Source organism: Epinephelus moara, chromosome 3, assembly GCF_006386435.1.
Source record: "Epinephelus moara isolate mb chromosome 3, YSFRI_EMoa_1.0, whole genome shotgun sequence".
Classification (NCBI taxonomy): Eukaryota; Metazoa; Chordata; class Actinopteri; order Perciformes; family Serranidae; genus Epinephelus; species Epinephelus moara.
The window spans coordinates 27,266,289-27,283,196 of record NC_065508.1 but is presented as its reverse complement, the minus strand read 5'-3'; the positions used below and the strand labels follow the sequence as shown (position 1 = coordinate 27,283,196).

The window sequence follows — 16,908 nt, the reverse complement described above, 5'->3', positions numbered from 1 at the left end:
TTAGAGCTGCATGTTTACACAAAATTTTGCTTTAATCTCATATGTATAACACCACAGTGCTCATGGGAGCCTGGACACAGAACTGTTTACATTATTAGGTCATATTTACAAAAAATACAGTGTACAGTAGCTAGTATTATTTTTAGGAGTCTGCCCAGTCCTGTCGAAGTCCTCAGGTCTGAAGTGACAGCTACAGATGACTGAGGAGTGATGACAGTCAAGTCCTTTCTCCTCACTGCTGCTACCCATGCCCGTCTCCTCCTATCTGTGTTTTTTGGGAAACTACACACAAAATAAGTGTGTCAGGAAAAATGCAGTTCCACATAATTTGTAGTTACAATTCAGGCCACAAGTTAACTACTAACGTTATACTGCGTTATGTCACGTTGGTGCCATGAAACAGATAGCTGACAATTTGGAATAACACATACACCAACATAGCTGTTTGACAAAGCATCATAATTTTATGAGTAATATTATATAAATGTTAACCTTTTTTCTTTAAATTGTGTGACATAGCCTTAGCTTAATTTGGCATTAGGACCAGACCAGGACAGTTACTTTACTTGATTAAGGTTAGCTTAAAAGAAGGATCACTTTTTGAGATATATATCTCATTAAACATGTTCGTAACAATAAAATATTGTAAAACAACTTCTTACCTGTGGAATGTTATTCCCTTCTGCTTGGTTTTAAAACTTCTCTCGTTAGTACACCCAAATGCAGAGCAAAAATGTGGCATTTTTGCCGAGTCTGACACGGGTCTGAACCGGTCAGAGCACCTAGGCAAGATGGTGGCGGTATTGACGCAGCCCACAAGCCAGGGTGCGGCATCTATGTGTATATATCTATGGAGTGAAGTTGCGTCTTCTTTTCCTCGCAGATGGCGGTTCGGGTTCATTCTCTCCTGTTGCGTGGTAAGTGTGGTCCATTCACAAACTTTATAACTAAAAAAAACTTTCACTACTCTCTATCGACGAACTACTAACACTCTCTGCTGTTTCCTCCTCCTNNNNATACACTTGTATAAACATATTAATGGGTAGAATATTCAGATTCAGATTCAGATTGACAATAAACCATGCCAAATATTACACACTGGCCCTTTAAGGAAAAGAAATATGGAAATGACGTACTTTAAAATAACTTAGTAATTTGGTTTCATATGGAACACAAACACCAGTCTCCTGGGGAAAAGTCCTGTGTTTGTTTGACTTATCCACCACCCCAACCTGCCTTCTTATGTGGAGTTTTGGCCTTTAAACTACTTCCTTCTTTATTCCCATCAGTGCATTGGACATGTGATCACAGCCTTCACAATTACATGGGATATATGCAACTTCTGGTACATTACTTTTCATACGTACATGTACGAACAGTGCATGAGAACAGCCTGAGACATAACATGCTGGACAAAGCTAGGCTTGCTGTTTCCCCCTGTTTTCAGAGAGAGTGGACTTTAGAGAGTCGTATCAATCTTCTGATGGAACTCTCAGCATGAAAGCAAAACATATAACTAATTCCTTTAAATTGTATTCGACAAAAAAATCAAAATAGTTACTAGTACTGTTGTTAGATCAGTTAGTCACAGACATTGTTTACAATTTAAAAATACTGAAACTATGCAACATGTGTCACATAACCGCTATCTGGTTGTTCAGCACAACGACTTGTAGCCTGTAAACAATGTTGGTTAAAGGTAAAATAAATTAGCTGAAGGTTCCATGACTAGAATCAAAACCTTTTGCCCCTGTTGTCTGAATACCACCTATATTTTCTTCAGATTTTGGTCTCTTCAGTCCTGTCGTTTGTGCTTTAATATGTACATATAATACAGATACTTCATTTGTTCTTTTCTTTTTTATGAATAATATCAAAAAATACAGTCAAAAAGAAATCTGTGGTAAGGTTCATTTCTGATCTGTCTGCTCAGCAAGATTCAGATAAGAAAAGTCAACAGTGTCTTTTACTTCAGAATAATATCTCTCCTGTTTTCTCCTCGTCTTAACCCACATCGTCGTAGTCCTCCTCTCCCTGGTTTTCATCCTCGCCTCCAATGTCATCATAGTCCTCCGAGGAGTAACCTGCCGCTGGATCTGGATCCTCGAACAATGGAGGAGGAGGAGGAGGTAGAAGTACTTCCCCATCCTCCGGCTCCACATAGTCAGACTGCTCGTCCATGTCCTGCACGTAGTCAGGCATACTTTGCTTGTAGTCACCCTTGTCCTGCTCGTAGTCAGGGAAGCTCTGCTCATAGTCACCCTTGTCCTGCTCGTAGTCGGGGATGTCCTGCACAGAGTCGCCCTTGTCCTGCTCATAGTCGGGCATACTCTGCTCGTAGTCGCCCTTGTCCTGCTTGTAGTCAGGGAAGCTCTGCTCATAGTGACCCTTGTCCTGCTCGTAGTCGGGCATACTCTGCTCGTAGTCGCCCTTGTCCTGCTCATAGTCAGGGATGCTCTGCACGTAGTCACCCTTGTCCTGCTCATAGTCAGGGATGCCCTGCACGTAGTCGCCCTTGTCCTGCTCGTAGTCAGGCGTGCTCTGCTCATAGTTGCCCTTGTCCTGCTCGTATTCTGGTGTGCACTCCTCGTAGTCCTCAGCCAGGTTCTCGTAGCTTTGGGCTGCTGAAACATACATTTTAGAGTTACAACATACCAATGTAGCAGTTTGGTGGTAGATTGCGGCCATAATAGACAGTGAGATGGCAGTTTGATTACATTATTATATGACTTATATTAATGAGTAACTATATGTCTGTCATGTGAATTGACAATGAACATTCACTTTAGATATATTTTATTCTGTGAGGATAAATATTTTATACAGGGCTATTTCTAATATTCTTAAGAAAGACATGTTAGTCACTTCCCCTGGACAAGACGACAGTCCTTTATATTACTTTGGGGTCCTACAGTATAAATAAATCCCTCTTGAGCCAGAATTAGACTTAATTCCAGTCTACCTGCCATTAGTAAGTGCTATATAGTAATTGTCATTTTGGCAGTCAGTGTAACCAATTAACTAAACTAATTTTGGATATGTGTGAGCTTAACATTTTGGGAAATACACTTTATTTGTTGGTGGAGAGTTGACTAGATGTTTGATACCAATCTCATATAAGTTGAATATGAAATTACAGCAGCCAGTTAGCTTAGCTTAGCTTAGCTTAGTTTAGCTTAGCACAAAGCTTCAAAACAAAGGGAAACAGCCTGCCTGGCTCAGCACAAAGCCAACAAAAGCACCTCTAAAGCGTACTAATTAACACCATGTGTATTTTATAAACTGTATAAAACACAAGTGTAAAAGCAACAATTTGCTGCTTTGCAGTGGGTTATGTCATGTGCCAGACGTTTTCTTGGCCAGGAACAGTAACTTCTTAGACAACCAGTATGAACGTTGTAACTCTATTAGGAGTCAGTAGTGGTTATCAGCATTATAGGTATAGGTTTGAAAGCTCCTGCTACACTGACTACTATATTCAGAATGTCATTATCTGGTTGTTTGAGGCATTTCCTGCTGTATTTTTGCCCCTAAACATGGGTCTGTCCTTGCTAACCATTGCTGCGTTTCCAGCTGCTTTCGCGCTAATAAGTGTAGGACTCCAAAAAGTGCTATATATGTGTGATGTATTATTATTACTATTATTTTTATCATTATTATTATTTTAAATAGTAGTTGTTGTTTTCTTTTTTACAGAGCCTTTTAACATGTGGCACACTCTCTACAAGTTGAACTTAAGGTTTCATTCACGTTCACCACAGTGTTGTTAAAACATAAAGAAATGTACATTTTTGCCAAGGTCATTTATTAAGGTTATAACGGTATTTTGAACATAATCATCAGTGTAACAGGAGCCATCTCACTGACTAATGTTACCTGACTAATCCCAGCAAGCAATAGTCGTGATTTAAACATATTGGCTATATTTAGCTCAGATTTAGTCTAGCTACATGTAACCCAAATCTAGCCGATTTAATTTTGAAATTGATTAAATGTAATTTTCGCCATTGCAGATGGTGTGCGGTATGATATTCAATCACGTATGGAGAGTTAACAGTAATTTAAATATGTTTATCTCCATTTTTTGGACATGGTCTCTACATAGCCGTATAATTGATGACGTCTACACTTTGGCTATGGTTAGACGTCTACCAAATTTTCACTGACAGCCCAAATTCAGCCGTGATTTAGCCTAGACGTCAGGTCTTCATGTAGACAGCTATTAGACGTTTTTTAAACCAAAAAATGCTTGCTGGGATGTTAGCAATGATAAGTTTAGAGTTAGGTTTTGCCATTCTTTATGTTTTTCACACCTCGCTGACAATGGAATATCAATGGTAAAATGTTAATGTTAGTTTTAGATTAGTTATGAAAGACCAATGACTGTATATAAAGATGGCCGGCAAGACAGCTTCCCAAAAGTGAAGCCAAAACATTTCTGTGGTGTTTAAAAGAAAAAGTGAGCTAGTAAGGCTTAACATAAGAAGAAAATACTGTTATGCGTATGTGCTGTTTTGGGACACATGTTGTATCGTTATTGGCCTCTAGGTGGCGAGAAGGCTCTTTGCAAGAGCCAGTGTTATAATGGAGCTGATCATGCTCAGGCGTGTTCTACCTGCCTCTGCATTAAAAGCTGGACGCTGAGTTTGTAAGAAGCTTTTCTCTCTGTCGTTTTTCACCAGGAGTATTTCCCCACAACCTTCTGTGATACACAACAGATTCAATCGCCCCCTGGTGGCTGGCTGCAGTACAGGTCATAAACCCTGCCACCTCTGTGTTAGCAGATGGGACACGGGCCAAACTAAAAACTCAAAGTACACGTCAAACATATTTTTCCCAGAGATTGTTTCTGTCATTTTATGTAGTTTTTATCACGCTGATGTGTGTTCAAATGTTTGTTTTTCTGATAAGTTTGATTATAAGTAGTTATTTGATGATATCAAAAGGGGTTTGACATCATGACTGAACGCTGTGTGTGTCAGTTGGCATGCTCGGGATCAGTGTTGCTGCTGTTGATGTGGTCGGACCTGTGAATTGGTGGGAATTTGATACCACAGCTCCACTATCATTACTGTGAAGACATTGGCTCTTAGAGTGCAAGATGGCGGCGCCAAAATCAGGAGGATTGGGAGGAAATGGAGACCTATATTTTGCATTGGTCTTATAATGTAAGCCAGTAAAAATCCCAAAAAGCTGTTATCAATGCATCTACAGCCAGCAGGCTTTTACTGTACAAAAATACTAATGTATTTTTACAGACAGCAGGTAGTTTAAGTTTATAAAACTGCATTAAAAGCAGGCTACTCCTCCTATAAAAGCTGCTGCGCATCCCTCCACAGTTTGTGGTACATTTTACAATTGCTTCATTTCCATGGATCTGAGTTGAACTGCAAACATCATCTACACTTCTCACTTGGTCTGATTTAATGATGCACAGATGAACTTTGGTTCAGAAACTGCAGCTTGGATATGTGGTTCTCTCTTGGCTTCGAGAAAAGTTTCTGGGGTTTTCACTGCCCTTCATGTTGCCTAATTTTACTGTCATCAGTGGTCACATGATGTTTGTTTGGTTTGTCAAGACAAACTCATGTGAAACCAGAAATACAATTTCTTTTTTGTATGTCCTTTAGACTTGGGTTTATTGTCAAATGGCAGATGGACTGAGGTTTTGTATTCAGCTCTTGTGAGTATGTGGTGAAAGTTAGTGGAGGTCATGTGGTTTAAAAGAGGACGGGGGATTCTGAGGGGAAGTGTGGTATCTTGCCTTCTGTGAGAAACTGTGTCCGAGGAGGTAAAGCTGGGGTGAAGTCTTTGGGGGTTCTCTCCTGGTAGTTGTTGCTCCTGAAAAGTCGAGAAGAAGAAATGTTGAGCTGTATGTTGTATTGTTGTTATGTAGAAAATATCACCCAGAGGAACAGTTCCACATTTTGGGAAATATACTTTTTTTGCTTTATGGCACTGAGTTAAACAAGAAGACTGATACCACTCTCTTGTTTGTCCAATAGGGGCTGTTCTCTACTTACCAGAGGAGTCAGGGGGGTGGCTGAGGTGTCACTTTGTTTTTTTATTTATTTATTATTTTTAGATTGACCCTCCCCAGAGCTGCAAATATTTTTCCTTAGCCTCCCTGAGTCACTGGGGGAAAATGCATGACTCTCCCGCCACCATAAATAAGCACGCGCACAGCCAGCATTGTAGCAACACGTGGACATAATGACCTCTTTCCTAAATAAACCACAACATACTGAACAGTGGCAGCAGTGGCTACAATAATATCAGTAACTTGGCATGGCAGGCATTATTAGATTTTAAAAACGTATCCTTTGGTGATTGAAAGTAAAAAGCTACAAATAGAAATTAAAGAATGAAATCCTGGAGTTGAAGAAAAGCCTTGGTTTTTGACTATTGTCATGCACATAGTAGCAAGGAAATTTACATCCGGGTAAAGCAAAAATAAAGTGGCCAGTGATTTTGAATGGTTAAAAAAATCTCCAAGTGTATAACAAAACCATGAAAAAATAGGCTTTAAATGTTTTTATAGGATGTGGTTAGGGCACTTCAAATGGTGTATTTTTAATTAGACATGTAGAAAAAATTGACCAATGGAAATCTAAAAATCTGCTGATAATTGCTCTTTTTTTCCAGTGTCTGGTTATGATAAATGGTGTAATTTTGGTGCTTTTTATGTCCCTCCCCTAAGACAAAATTTTTAAAAAAAAATCACTCCCCGTGCTTAAAAAATTATTTGATGTGCCTCCCCCATTTTGCACCATGTCCTCCCCTCTTCTAAGTAACGAAACATCCCTTAAATATGAAGCTATAGCCGGCAGCTGGTTAGCTTAGCTTAAGGACTGAAAACAGAGGGAAACCTGGCCTGGGTCTTTCCATTATACCTTTATAATTTGTACAAAAGCTGCAGTAAAAATATGACAATTTGCAAATTTATGGGGGGACCACACTTCAGATAGAAAGATTAAACATTTTAATTTGCTTTAGAGGTGCCTGTAGGACTTCATTTATTAACTTTGGAAAGAACCAGGCTAGTTGTTTCCCCCAGTTTCCAGTCTTTATGCTAAGCTAAGCTAACGCTTCATATATAACAAAAATATATGACTTTGGTATCAATCTTCCCATTTCTCATTAAGAGAGTGAAAAAGTCCCCTTTAAGGTCCAGTGTGTAGGATTTAGTGGCATCTAGTGCTGAGGTTGTGGAATGCGTGTAGGAAAAATATGGTGGCCAAGACAAAAATGTGAAAATGTGATGTCTAGAGCCAGTGTTCAGTTTGTCCATTCCAGGCTACTGTAAAACAACATGGAACACTCTGTGGAAGAGGACCCGCTCTGTGTGTAGACAGAAACGTCTCATCCTAAGGTAACGAAAATACAATGGTTCTTTTTTTCAGGTGATTAATAAAAAAACACAGTTATGAATAATATATTGTTTTTCTGCTACTAGATGTCCCTAAATCCTGAACACTGGACCTTTAATGCTGCGTTCCCATGGAATCAGGCAGACGGTAGATGGACAACACCTTCTGGACAGCACGTAAAACACAAACAGCCTGGTGGAATGGCGGGACGGTAAAACAAAACATGCATAAATAGGAAGTGAATGGCAAAAAAATGCACAAAAATTGCACAGTTAAATTAAAATGGTGGACTTTGTGTTGCATTTTGGGTATGGCTTCAAGAGACTTGCAGCAACAAAAATATCATAAGTGCGACTGACTATTTTACAAAAAAAAGAAAAGAAAACGATGAAGGGCATGGTTTGCCATTTTGAGGACATATATTGCAAATGGCACAGTTTTTAATTAACTTACATTCCCTTTTTTTCATTCATCTTTGAACAAATCTAAATGAATGGCACTTTCTCTGTGCCACTGTAGTGTAAGATTTAACCACTAATCAGGTAAATGTTTCATTTTGCATAAGTTGATTAAGGTTGGAGTTCATGTAACCATGTTTTATGTATCCATGTATGGCAAAGCACTTTTACACAAGTTTGCGTATTCATATATTGAAAACACACACATACCATACCATGTATTGCCTGGAAGTGTAATAGTAGACAGTAGTAGTAGGTAGAAAAAGATTACACCATTAGGACATGTCTGGGCATGTCTGGGCATGTCCAGACGTGTCTGAACAAAGGCAAAAAGGCCTGCCACTAGAGGGGGAAGGACTAAAAAAGTGCTGAGTCAGCAGAAATGTGACACCGATATGGTGGGAAGGACTAAAACTCAGCAGAAATGTGACACCTTTATGATCAGCGCCCAGTGGAAAAGTTTAAGGAAAAGAGATGACTCAGCAGAAATTCTACGATAAAAGAGCGAGCGCAAACAAAGAAATTTCAGTCTTGCTCCGGAGCTTGGCTCATTGAGTTGTGATGTGTTTGTTGCCTGCGAGCACATTAAACTCAGTTGCATCTGATTCTACGTGTCTCCAGTGATTTTTTGACCTCTGAGTATTTGAGTTTTTGATATCTAATGGAAGACAAAGAAAGTCTGTTTGAAAAGAGAAGAGCGAGGTCGCGAGCTTTCTGGCACGGCTCGGGACCTTGACTTTTTTGCTTCTACACCACCTGTTGATTTGGCTGGTTTTTTTTACCATAAATTCTCAAACATGTCTAACATTACATCAAATACATTCCTTGTATTACTGATTTAAACTCTAGTGCTGCGCTGCATTACTGTTAAAACATCACAAGTATCACACGAGACACACAGACCAGACCTGCATCGAGTTATCGCTGAGGTCACATCCCCTTTCTGGGTAAACAAACGTGTTATTACACAGTTACACAAAGAGAGAAACAGGAAAATACTAAAAGCTGTTATATAGCAGGTTAACCAAAGCTTTCACACTAAGGTCCGAAGCACTTTAGATGCATGAACGTCCACTGTCAGTGTGGTAAACTGCTGAATAATGATGGTGACAGTTACTACTGACAGATAGCTAATGTTAGCTTGAGTCAAAGGCTTCTGCAGTGGTGTTACAGTTATGCAGGATAGCAGCATCAGACTGTCATCTGTCTGCCACTGTGTTAAATCATTGAGTCACTTGGACGGCGAAAGACTGAGAGGACATGGCGGCCATTGACCTTAATATATATTACAACACATTCTCACTTCGACCTCGTCACAAATTGATGTTTGGTCATGGACTTTCCACGTCCACATACGACGTGTAAGGTACTCTGGGTGTGTTGGTTGTTGACGTTCTGGGACGCCATATCAAGTTCTGCCTGTTACATGTATTGTCGTCTTTCAAAATACACTTCTGTTTTCACAGGAAATTTAACGTTTACATACAGTCTCTTTCACAATAAATGCACTACGTTGCTACAACACTGCAAATTGGCTTTTAGGAGACAAGAACAGGGTTTGGCTTTAGAATCTTAGGGGAGGCAAACACCGCTCTCATGGGAGAAAGTCGTGTTTGTTGGACTCATCCGCCACCCCTCCTGCCTGCCCCAGTCGGACTTTTGCCACCTTTAGTCCTTGTCCTGCCGCATTTCCCCCTGATGCTGCCAGGCGCCTTTAAACTATAATGGCAACCAGCCATGTATCATGCCGATGTTAAAGGACGGCTTTTTTCGTTGGTTTCTGATGCTGCAAGGCACTGCCCAAGCTCCGGATTCCAAGGACTTGAGGGTGAGACTGGGCTCAATTATTATAAAATATACATAAGTATAATATATATATATATATATATATATATACTTTGACTGTTGAGCTGCAGCAATCACATCACGCCAGGGGGAGGCTCGCCTAGGGCCCCAAATATGCTAGGGCCGCCACTGTGGCCCCACCTAATTTCACCGTCACTCTCCTCTACTAACATGGCAATTTGCCGTCTGCCCAATTCCATGTGAAAGCAGCACAAATGAGGAACTTTTCTGTTTAATACTGAGATCAAATATTCAACAATTCAATTTTAAATATGAGAAATATGCAGCAAAGTGTATATTCATATTACTTGACAGTGAGGTTGGAAGATCTTCTGTGAAGCTGTGTGATCCTGTGTTTTCCTATGGAAAAAACAAAAGAACATGCAATTAGATTTAAGCTACAGGAAACTCAACTCAACTTAACTTATAGCACCTTTCATACAAACATGCAGCTTAAAGTGCTCCACATGGCAAATTTGGAATGACAGGTGCAAATTAAAGGATAACACGAACAACTATATATAAAGGTTTGCAAGAGTAGAAAATTACAGCAATAAGATAAAATATTAAAAAAGCAAACCAAATAAAACAGAACAAACTAACAAAAAAGATGATTAAAATCCCATAGAATAAAAAGAAAGTAAATAAATAGAATTAAAACCAAACAGGAGGGATAAAATGAGGTGAACTTAAAAATCAAGGCTGTAATGTTACTCCATATTAAGATGTCAGAAACTTGGTATCAGATCTTGAAACACTATGAGGCTTATTATTTTGGTGCGTGAGCAGGATTGTGTCGATACAAATGAGGACACAAATAAACATTTTTTAAGACCAAATAATGAGGTTCTTTATTTACTTTCAGTTTTAAGTAGGACATGATCATGAGAAACCCCCAGTGATAAACACTTACATATTAGATCTGTGTTTCTGTCTAAATTTATGTTCATGTATTCATGTTTTGATATGATCTTCTTTTATCTCCACGTGTGCTGTTACTTGTGACTGTGTTATATTTTGCTCCCTTTATTTGCTCTCTCCATAATAAACCATCAACAAGCCTGTCTCTCTGCAGCTGCAGCCCAGTTTCCCCACAGGGATCATTAAAGTTTCATCTAAGCTAATCAAATCCAGAGGGCACCACTAATAATAGCAATTCATACAATTATAATAGTTTTTCTTCTGCTTTGCAACGAACCCCTCGGAGTAATACTTTCACAGCTACAATGGCGGGCTGTTTTAGTGTGTTTGGTTTCTCTTCCCTGTTCTGGATTTTGATTCGTGGTAGTACAGTATATTGGTTTTCAGTTAGCTAAAGAAACAAACACAAAAAAACAGGTAGTTAGCAATACTGAAAATGAAACTGCTCACTTCTTTTTACAGTAAATTAAACCTTCACATGAAATTCCTGATGAGAACACGAGGAAAGTAGTTGATGGTGTGCTGCCGTTATTACAATTACATTTAGTCAAATGCAATTTTACACTCACACTGCACCACAAATCAAAGGAAATTGTTATACTTCACTTCCTGCATTTATCTGAGAACTTCAGTGATAACAGCTTAAAAAATATGATGCACTATTATAGATCAAACTATCCAAAAATAGTTAAAATAAGCTCCACTTAACCAACAAAAAACCTTCACACACTTTCATACACATCACATTTTTCTGCTTTTCTGTCTTTTAATAATTATTGTTGTTGTTGTTGTTATATATATTTAGTAGTAGTTTGTTATCACTTTTACTGTATGTAATCATATTATCATATTATGTTAAATTAATTTTTGTGTTCTTCATAACTCAGTTTTTTATTTCTGTTTTTTTATATTTTTGCCTTTTTTTCATTTTATATATTTCAAATTGTGCAAAAAATAAAAATATAAAATAAAACAAAAAGACAAAACCCTACAAAGTTAAATTGATCAGTAATGGTGATCATATAATATAATATATATAAAGTTGTGGTAGAAGTATTCACATATTTTAAGAAGCGGTACGTCAGTGTAGAAATGAGCTGTAGTAAAAGTCCTGCGTTCAAAATGTCACAGAAGTACAAAAATATTAGCATCAAAATATAGTTAAAGTAGCCTACCAAAAAGTAGTCATTATACAGACTGGCTCGTTTCAAAATAATGTATATTATATTATTCATATCTAATCGTATCGTATTGTATCGTATTATATTATATGATATTATATCATATTGTAATTGATTCATTAATATGTTCATGCCTTTAAAGGAGTAGTGTGTAAGATTTATGGGAATTTAATGGAATCTCCAGCAGTAAGGATTGCAGATTGCAACCAGCTAAAACTCCTCCTGCTTAGTGCTTAATTTTTTAATTTAATTTAATTTAATTTAATTTTATATACTTTATTAATCCCCAAGGAAGTTTTTAACGGAGCCATATTATCCGTAGCAGTCTTTTCCTCTCCAAAACAAACAGACCAGGTGATTTAAACCAGTGTAAACACTGAATAAAAAAAAAAATAGTGTTTCTCAACGCTCTCATCACAGAGAGGCTTCTAACTACGATGGCCAAAGCCAAAATGCAAAAATGTGAATGGCCCTATCTAGAGCCAGTGTTTGGTTTGTCTGTTCTGGGCTACTGTAGAAACGGGACAGTGAACATGGCGATCTCCGTAGACAAAGACCTGCTCCCTCTATTAATATAAGTGGCACATTCTGAGGTGAGGAGAACGCAATACTTATTCTCAGGTGATTATACATAAAAGAAAACATACTCATATCGTACTCGTATCATATTCCATTCCTGCCAGTATATCCCCCTAAATCTTATGCACTGGACCTTTAATGTTGCAGGTGAGCTAATTGTAATTACTTTATGCAGTGTATCTTAACCTATAATACTGCATCATATTTTCTCATTTGATTTATATTCTATTTTGATGATTTGAATTTGCAAAGTATCAGGAGTTACTAGATAAATGTAGGGGAGTAAATTGTAAAATATTTGCCTCCAAAATGTTGTGGAGCAGAAGAATGAGGCAGCATGAAATGGAAATACTGTGAAGTACAGTACAAGTACCCTAAAAATGTAAGTACTGTAGCTGAGTAAATGTCCTTAGTTACATTCCAGCACTGGACAGCCTGTTTTATAGTAAATGACTCATGTGGAACACTTTGCGGCATCACTGGTACTTTTACTTTTGATTTTGCTGATAATATTTGCATATTTTTAGTTGAAAGTTCAGTGCAGGACCTTGACTTATAACACAGTAGTATTTATTTATTTTTATATTACAGTGTTGCGACTTTTATTTAAGTGAAGGATCTGAATATTTTTTGCAGCTATAACTGATGTGAGGAACGGTGGTAGCTTAGCCAGCGGAGCTAACCATAGCTACTAAAGCTATTAGCATAATAAGCATTGCTTTTATTATAAATTTGTGATTTTTATCTGACAAAAATATCAAAGAAAGTCATAAATGAATCATTTTAATTGAATAGTTTTAATGTTTTACAGTATATTTATAGATTGTATAGTTAATTGCTATCTTATTGATGTTATTTCCCATTTATTATCTTGATTTTAGCTTTTGCCCTCCTTATTTTGATGTAATTTTATTCTCCTTGTGTTTTAAGTGTGTGAAGTTTTATTGTACAACAGCTGGTAATTGTGTTTTGAAAGGTGCTATATAAAGAAAGTTTATTATTATTATTGTGATATAAAAAACTGTATAATTTTGTTTTAGATAGCTACTGACTATTCAAAAAAATAAAAATAAAACAGAAAATCAGGGTTTGCCTTTTTGAGGACATATATAGCAAATGGCACCGTTTTTTAAATTAATAATATTCTTTCTTTTTCTTTTCTTTTTTATCATTTTTCTTTATATATTTCCAAGGTGGCAATTTGAATCACTTGCAATGGCCGGCTCTCTCTATGGGCCCCTCCACCCCAGGGACCCCAGTGTAATCCCACTGCCTGCACTGTCTATATTTACGCCCCTGACTGGAACACATTTCTTATATTTTCTCATGTTTTTATTGAGTATTTTTTTCTATTTTATTCTGTCATGTCTGTTGACTCTCTGGACTGATAAAAATGTTTATGATTCAATAAAGTCTGACCATTAAATAGATTTAGATAGATAGATAGATAGACAGATAGACAGATAGATAGATAGATAGATAGACAGATAGATAGATAGATAGATAGATAGATAGATAGATAGATTTTGACTTTATATTCAGTTTTTGTTGTCTTACGCTGCACGTTTTGTACATCCTGTGGTGTGCATCTATAGACGTATATTTCAGGGGGCGATGCAGGAAACACATTCCCCTCTATATTTAGAACATGTATATTTGTCTCTCCCCATTTTACATTTTACATTTTGATGAAACTGAAAACATTTCCACCATAAATTGGTGCAGAAAAGGCAAGAATCGGTGCATTAAAAAGTCACCCAAATGCAAGAAATTAAGTGCTGGTGCACAAATTTTCCTGATTCATATGTATTCATATGTTCATATTTATATAGAGGTCATGATTCCAAATTTCCCCCAAAAAACCCTCTCACCTAACAGATTCTTTCACATTATATTTGACATTTTCCTGTGCATCTTATTCCCCTGTATGATTACATAAATGTTGTTTCAAATAAATATCCACACTGCCTGTCATTCTATTAATACTGACCCTGCTGAAGTGATAATCACTGGCTGCTCAAGAGGCAAATAAAAAGTGTGCGTGTCAGAACAGGAAAAAGAAATAAACATTTTTGTTTTGGCATGCAAATGATTCCACGTCCTGTAACTCTCTGACAGATGTGTGTGAGCAAAGATTGGACCTACCTTGTCTGGAGATGCACTTGTTGATGAAGATGAAGATGAGGCTGATCACCCCACTTGCAAAAATAATCGCTATTATCACCCATAGCCACTTGTAGGTGTGCAGGAGATCCATGGGCACTGTGTTCGACACGACAAAAGAAGATGATTAAAAATAATCACATTGATGCTGTCAGAAACTACAGGAAGACATGTGAGCCGCTGCTTTTCAGTATACAGAACTGTGGATCGGAAAGAAGACCATTCACCACTTCCCCTTTTTGTGCGTTGACTAAGTCTTAAGGTTATTTTGGTGTTTGCATTAGCCTTCTGAGAATCAAACGGGCCACTTGAGAAGCTCGGGCACTTTTTCATGTGAAGACATCTAGCAAGAACGTGAAAGCTTTTGTTCAGCTGAGATATCTGAGTTTGTGTTTGACATTAACTTGAAAGAGGAAGGCAGTTTTCACATTAATTACTCATGTCAGCTCGAAAAATGTATTTATGTTCCCCTTATCTCTTTGAGCAGAATGATGTAAATGTTCTTTTCTTTGGTTTATCTGAACGCCCCATATCCTCTCTTTGCAACAGCTTCCTGTCAGCTTCCAACAAAAAGACATGTCTGGCAAATACTGCTGATTCAGAATTAAGTCATGCTGGATATTAGGATATTTTTTCACACATGGATGCACATAAAAGTCTTTTTATACTCATTTCTCTTTAATTTACTTATTTTATACAATACAGTGATGCTTATTATGAATAATTTGATAGTTTGATGATCTTAAGGGTTAATTTAAGTCCAAGATGTTTCACATTAACGTCTTCCCAAGTACTCAGAGTGTGTCTTACCTTTTCAGAGAAGAGCTGATGTCTTCAGGGCGGGGTGAAAGTCTGTTGAAAGTCTCAGCAAACGGTCGATGAAAGTGGATGAAGAGATACAGCAGCAGTCATCATATGTTGTATTTGCATGACAGTTTCTAATTTTCTTAGTTAACCAAAGAAACTTGTAGGCTGAGGCTACAGTACACTCCCCTGCCTCCTGCCATGCTCCAGTGACTGCAGCCTGAGAGTGTGTGTGTGAGACTCAAACAAGCATGCTAAATATGTCATGTGTGAAGACATGACGTTTAATGTTTTTGTGGGAGATGATACTCCTCACTCAGTCTCTCGATGCCAATGTCACAATGTCAAAACCAATATTTTATGTATCAGTTAAGAACCCCTGGTGATGTCAGTGTCTTGTAATAGTTTATGTCAAAAACAGAGTATTACATCCATTTCCTAGTCTGGTTATGTTTTCACTTCCTCTTAAATCACCATCATGTTACATTGGTTTTATCACCTTCATAGATCATCTGAAAAGTGTTGTGCAGCTGCCTTTTAAAATTAGCTTTATTAACCCTTTCCATGTCAAAAAGAGACAACTTAACCCATTCAGATCCCCTGTCCACTCCGATAGACGTAACTTTTCATTACTATCATCTGACACTAGCCTACCCAAATAAATAGACTTAATTGATGGGATGTCTATAGGCCAAGAAAGGACAGCAGAGGAGATACCCGCACACCAATGCAACTGGGCTGGACCACCACAAAAATGATTCACAGGCTGAGACCAATCCAGAAAAACACAGGCTGAGACCAATCCAGAAAAACGTTTTTTGTTTTGTGGCAGTCCAGCCCAGTTGCGTTGGTGTGTGGGTATCTCCTCTGCCGTCCTGTCTTGGTTGTCGATTGTACTGATGCACCCAAGATAAACTTTTTGTCGCCCTAAGCGGGCCCAGTGGCTGTGTCTCATTTCAGGGGCTGCAGCCTTCAAGGGCTTCATTTGAAGACTGATTGCGTCACATCGGCGCGACCAGCCTATCCCAATGTGCTTTGTGCGCAGATGACGGTTATATGTTAAGTTAAGCTAACTAACAGTTGTTAACTAGCTACCGGTTAACTGTTGTCCATGATTTAGGGCTAACTAGCTTACTAGCTTACTCCTTTTTAAGTCAAGCTGGTTGCTAGGTAACAGTAACGCCAATGGGTTGGGCCGAGAACAACTGGTGATGCACCCAGGAAATCCTCCGCAGACTGCTCTCCAACCCATGTTGGAGAGCGTTCGGATTGACTGATGTGGTTTTCAAAGGATGTGGCCAATGTTGACTGCGAAGGCTGCGTCCGTCAAAGGCTGCAGCCCCTGAATTGAGACACAGCTAGTTTCACAGCAGCCCTAAGCCTTTGCAGTGTGTCTATAAGCCAATCACAGTGTTCCACATCATCTAAAGTAGACTGCAGTGGAGCCATACCCCCTTTTTTAAAACAGGCATGGCCGCCAATGGGGCAAAGGCATGTTTAAGTCTGTTAATCATATTGTTTATGTACATATTTTGTGTTCAAACAGTTTTTAAAGTAAACATGAGATATTATATTACTTAAACATGT

General features: G+C 38.1%; 1 protein-coding gene across 2 annotated transcripts; it reads right to left on the bottom strand.

Moving 5' to 3' along the window:
• Positions 1-1,875: 1,875 nt before the first annotated feature.
• LOC126388376 (chromosomal replication initiator protein DnaA-like) lies at positions 1,876-15,563 on the bottom strand. Of its 2 annotated transcripts, none has more exons than XM_050041480.1 (5): positions 15,328-15,563; positions 14,500-14,616; positions 9,982-10,033; positions 5,765-5,841; positions 1,876-2,624 (listed from the first exon to the last, which is right to left on the bottom strand). In XM_050041480.1, the coding sequence occupies exons 2-5, from the start codon at positions 14,609-14,611 to the stop codon at positions 2,005-2,007; spliced, it is 861 nt and encodes a 286-aa protein (XP_049897437.1). In that variant the 5' UTR covers positions 14,612-14,616; positions 15,328-15,563; the 3' UTR covers positions 1,876-2,004. The 2 variants fall into 2 exon arrangements, with proteins under 2 accessions (XP_049897437.1, XP_049897438.1); XM_050041481.1 differs by having other exon boundaries at positions 1,876-2,621.
• Positions 15,564-16,908: the final 1,345 nt, after the last annotated feature.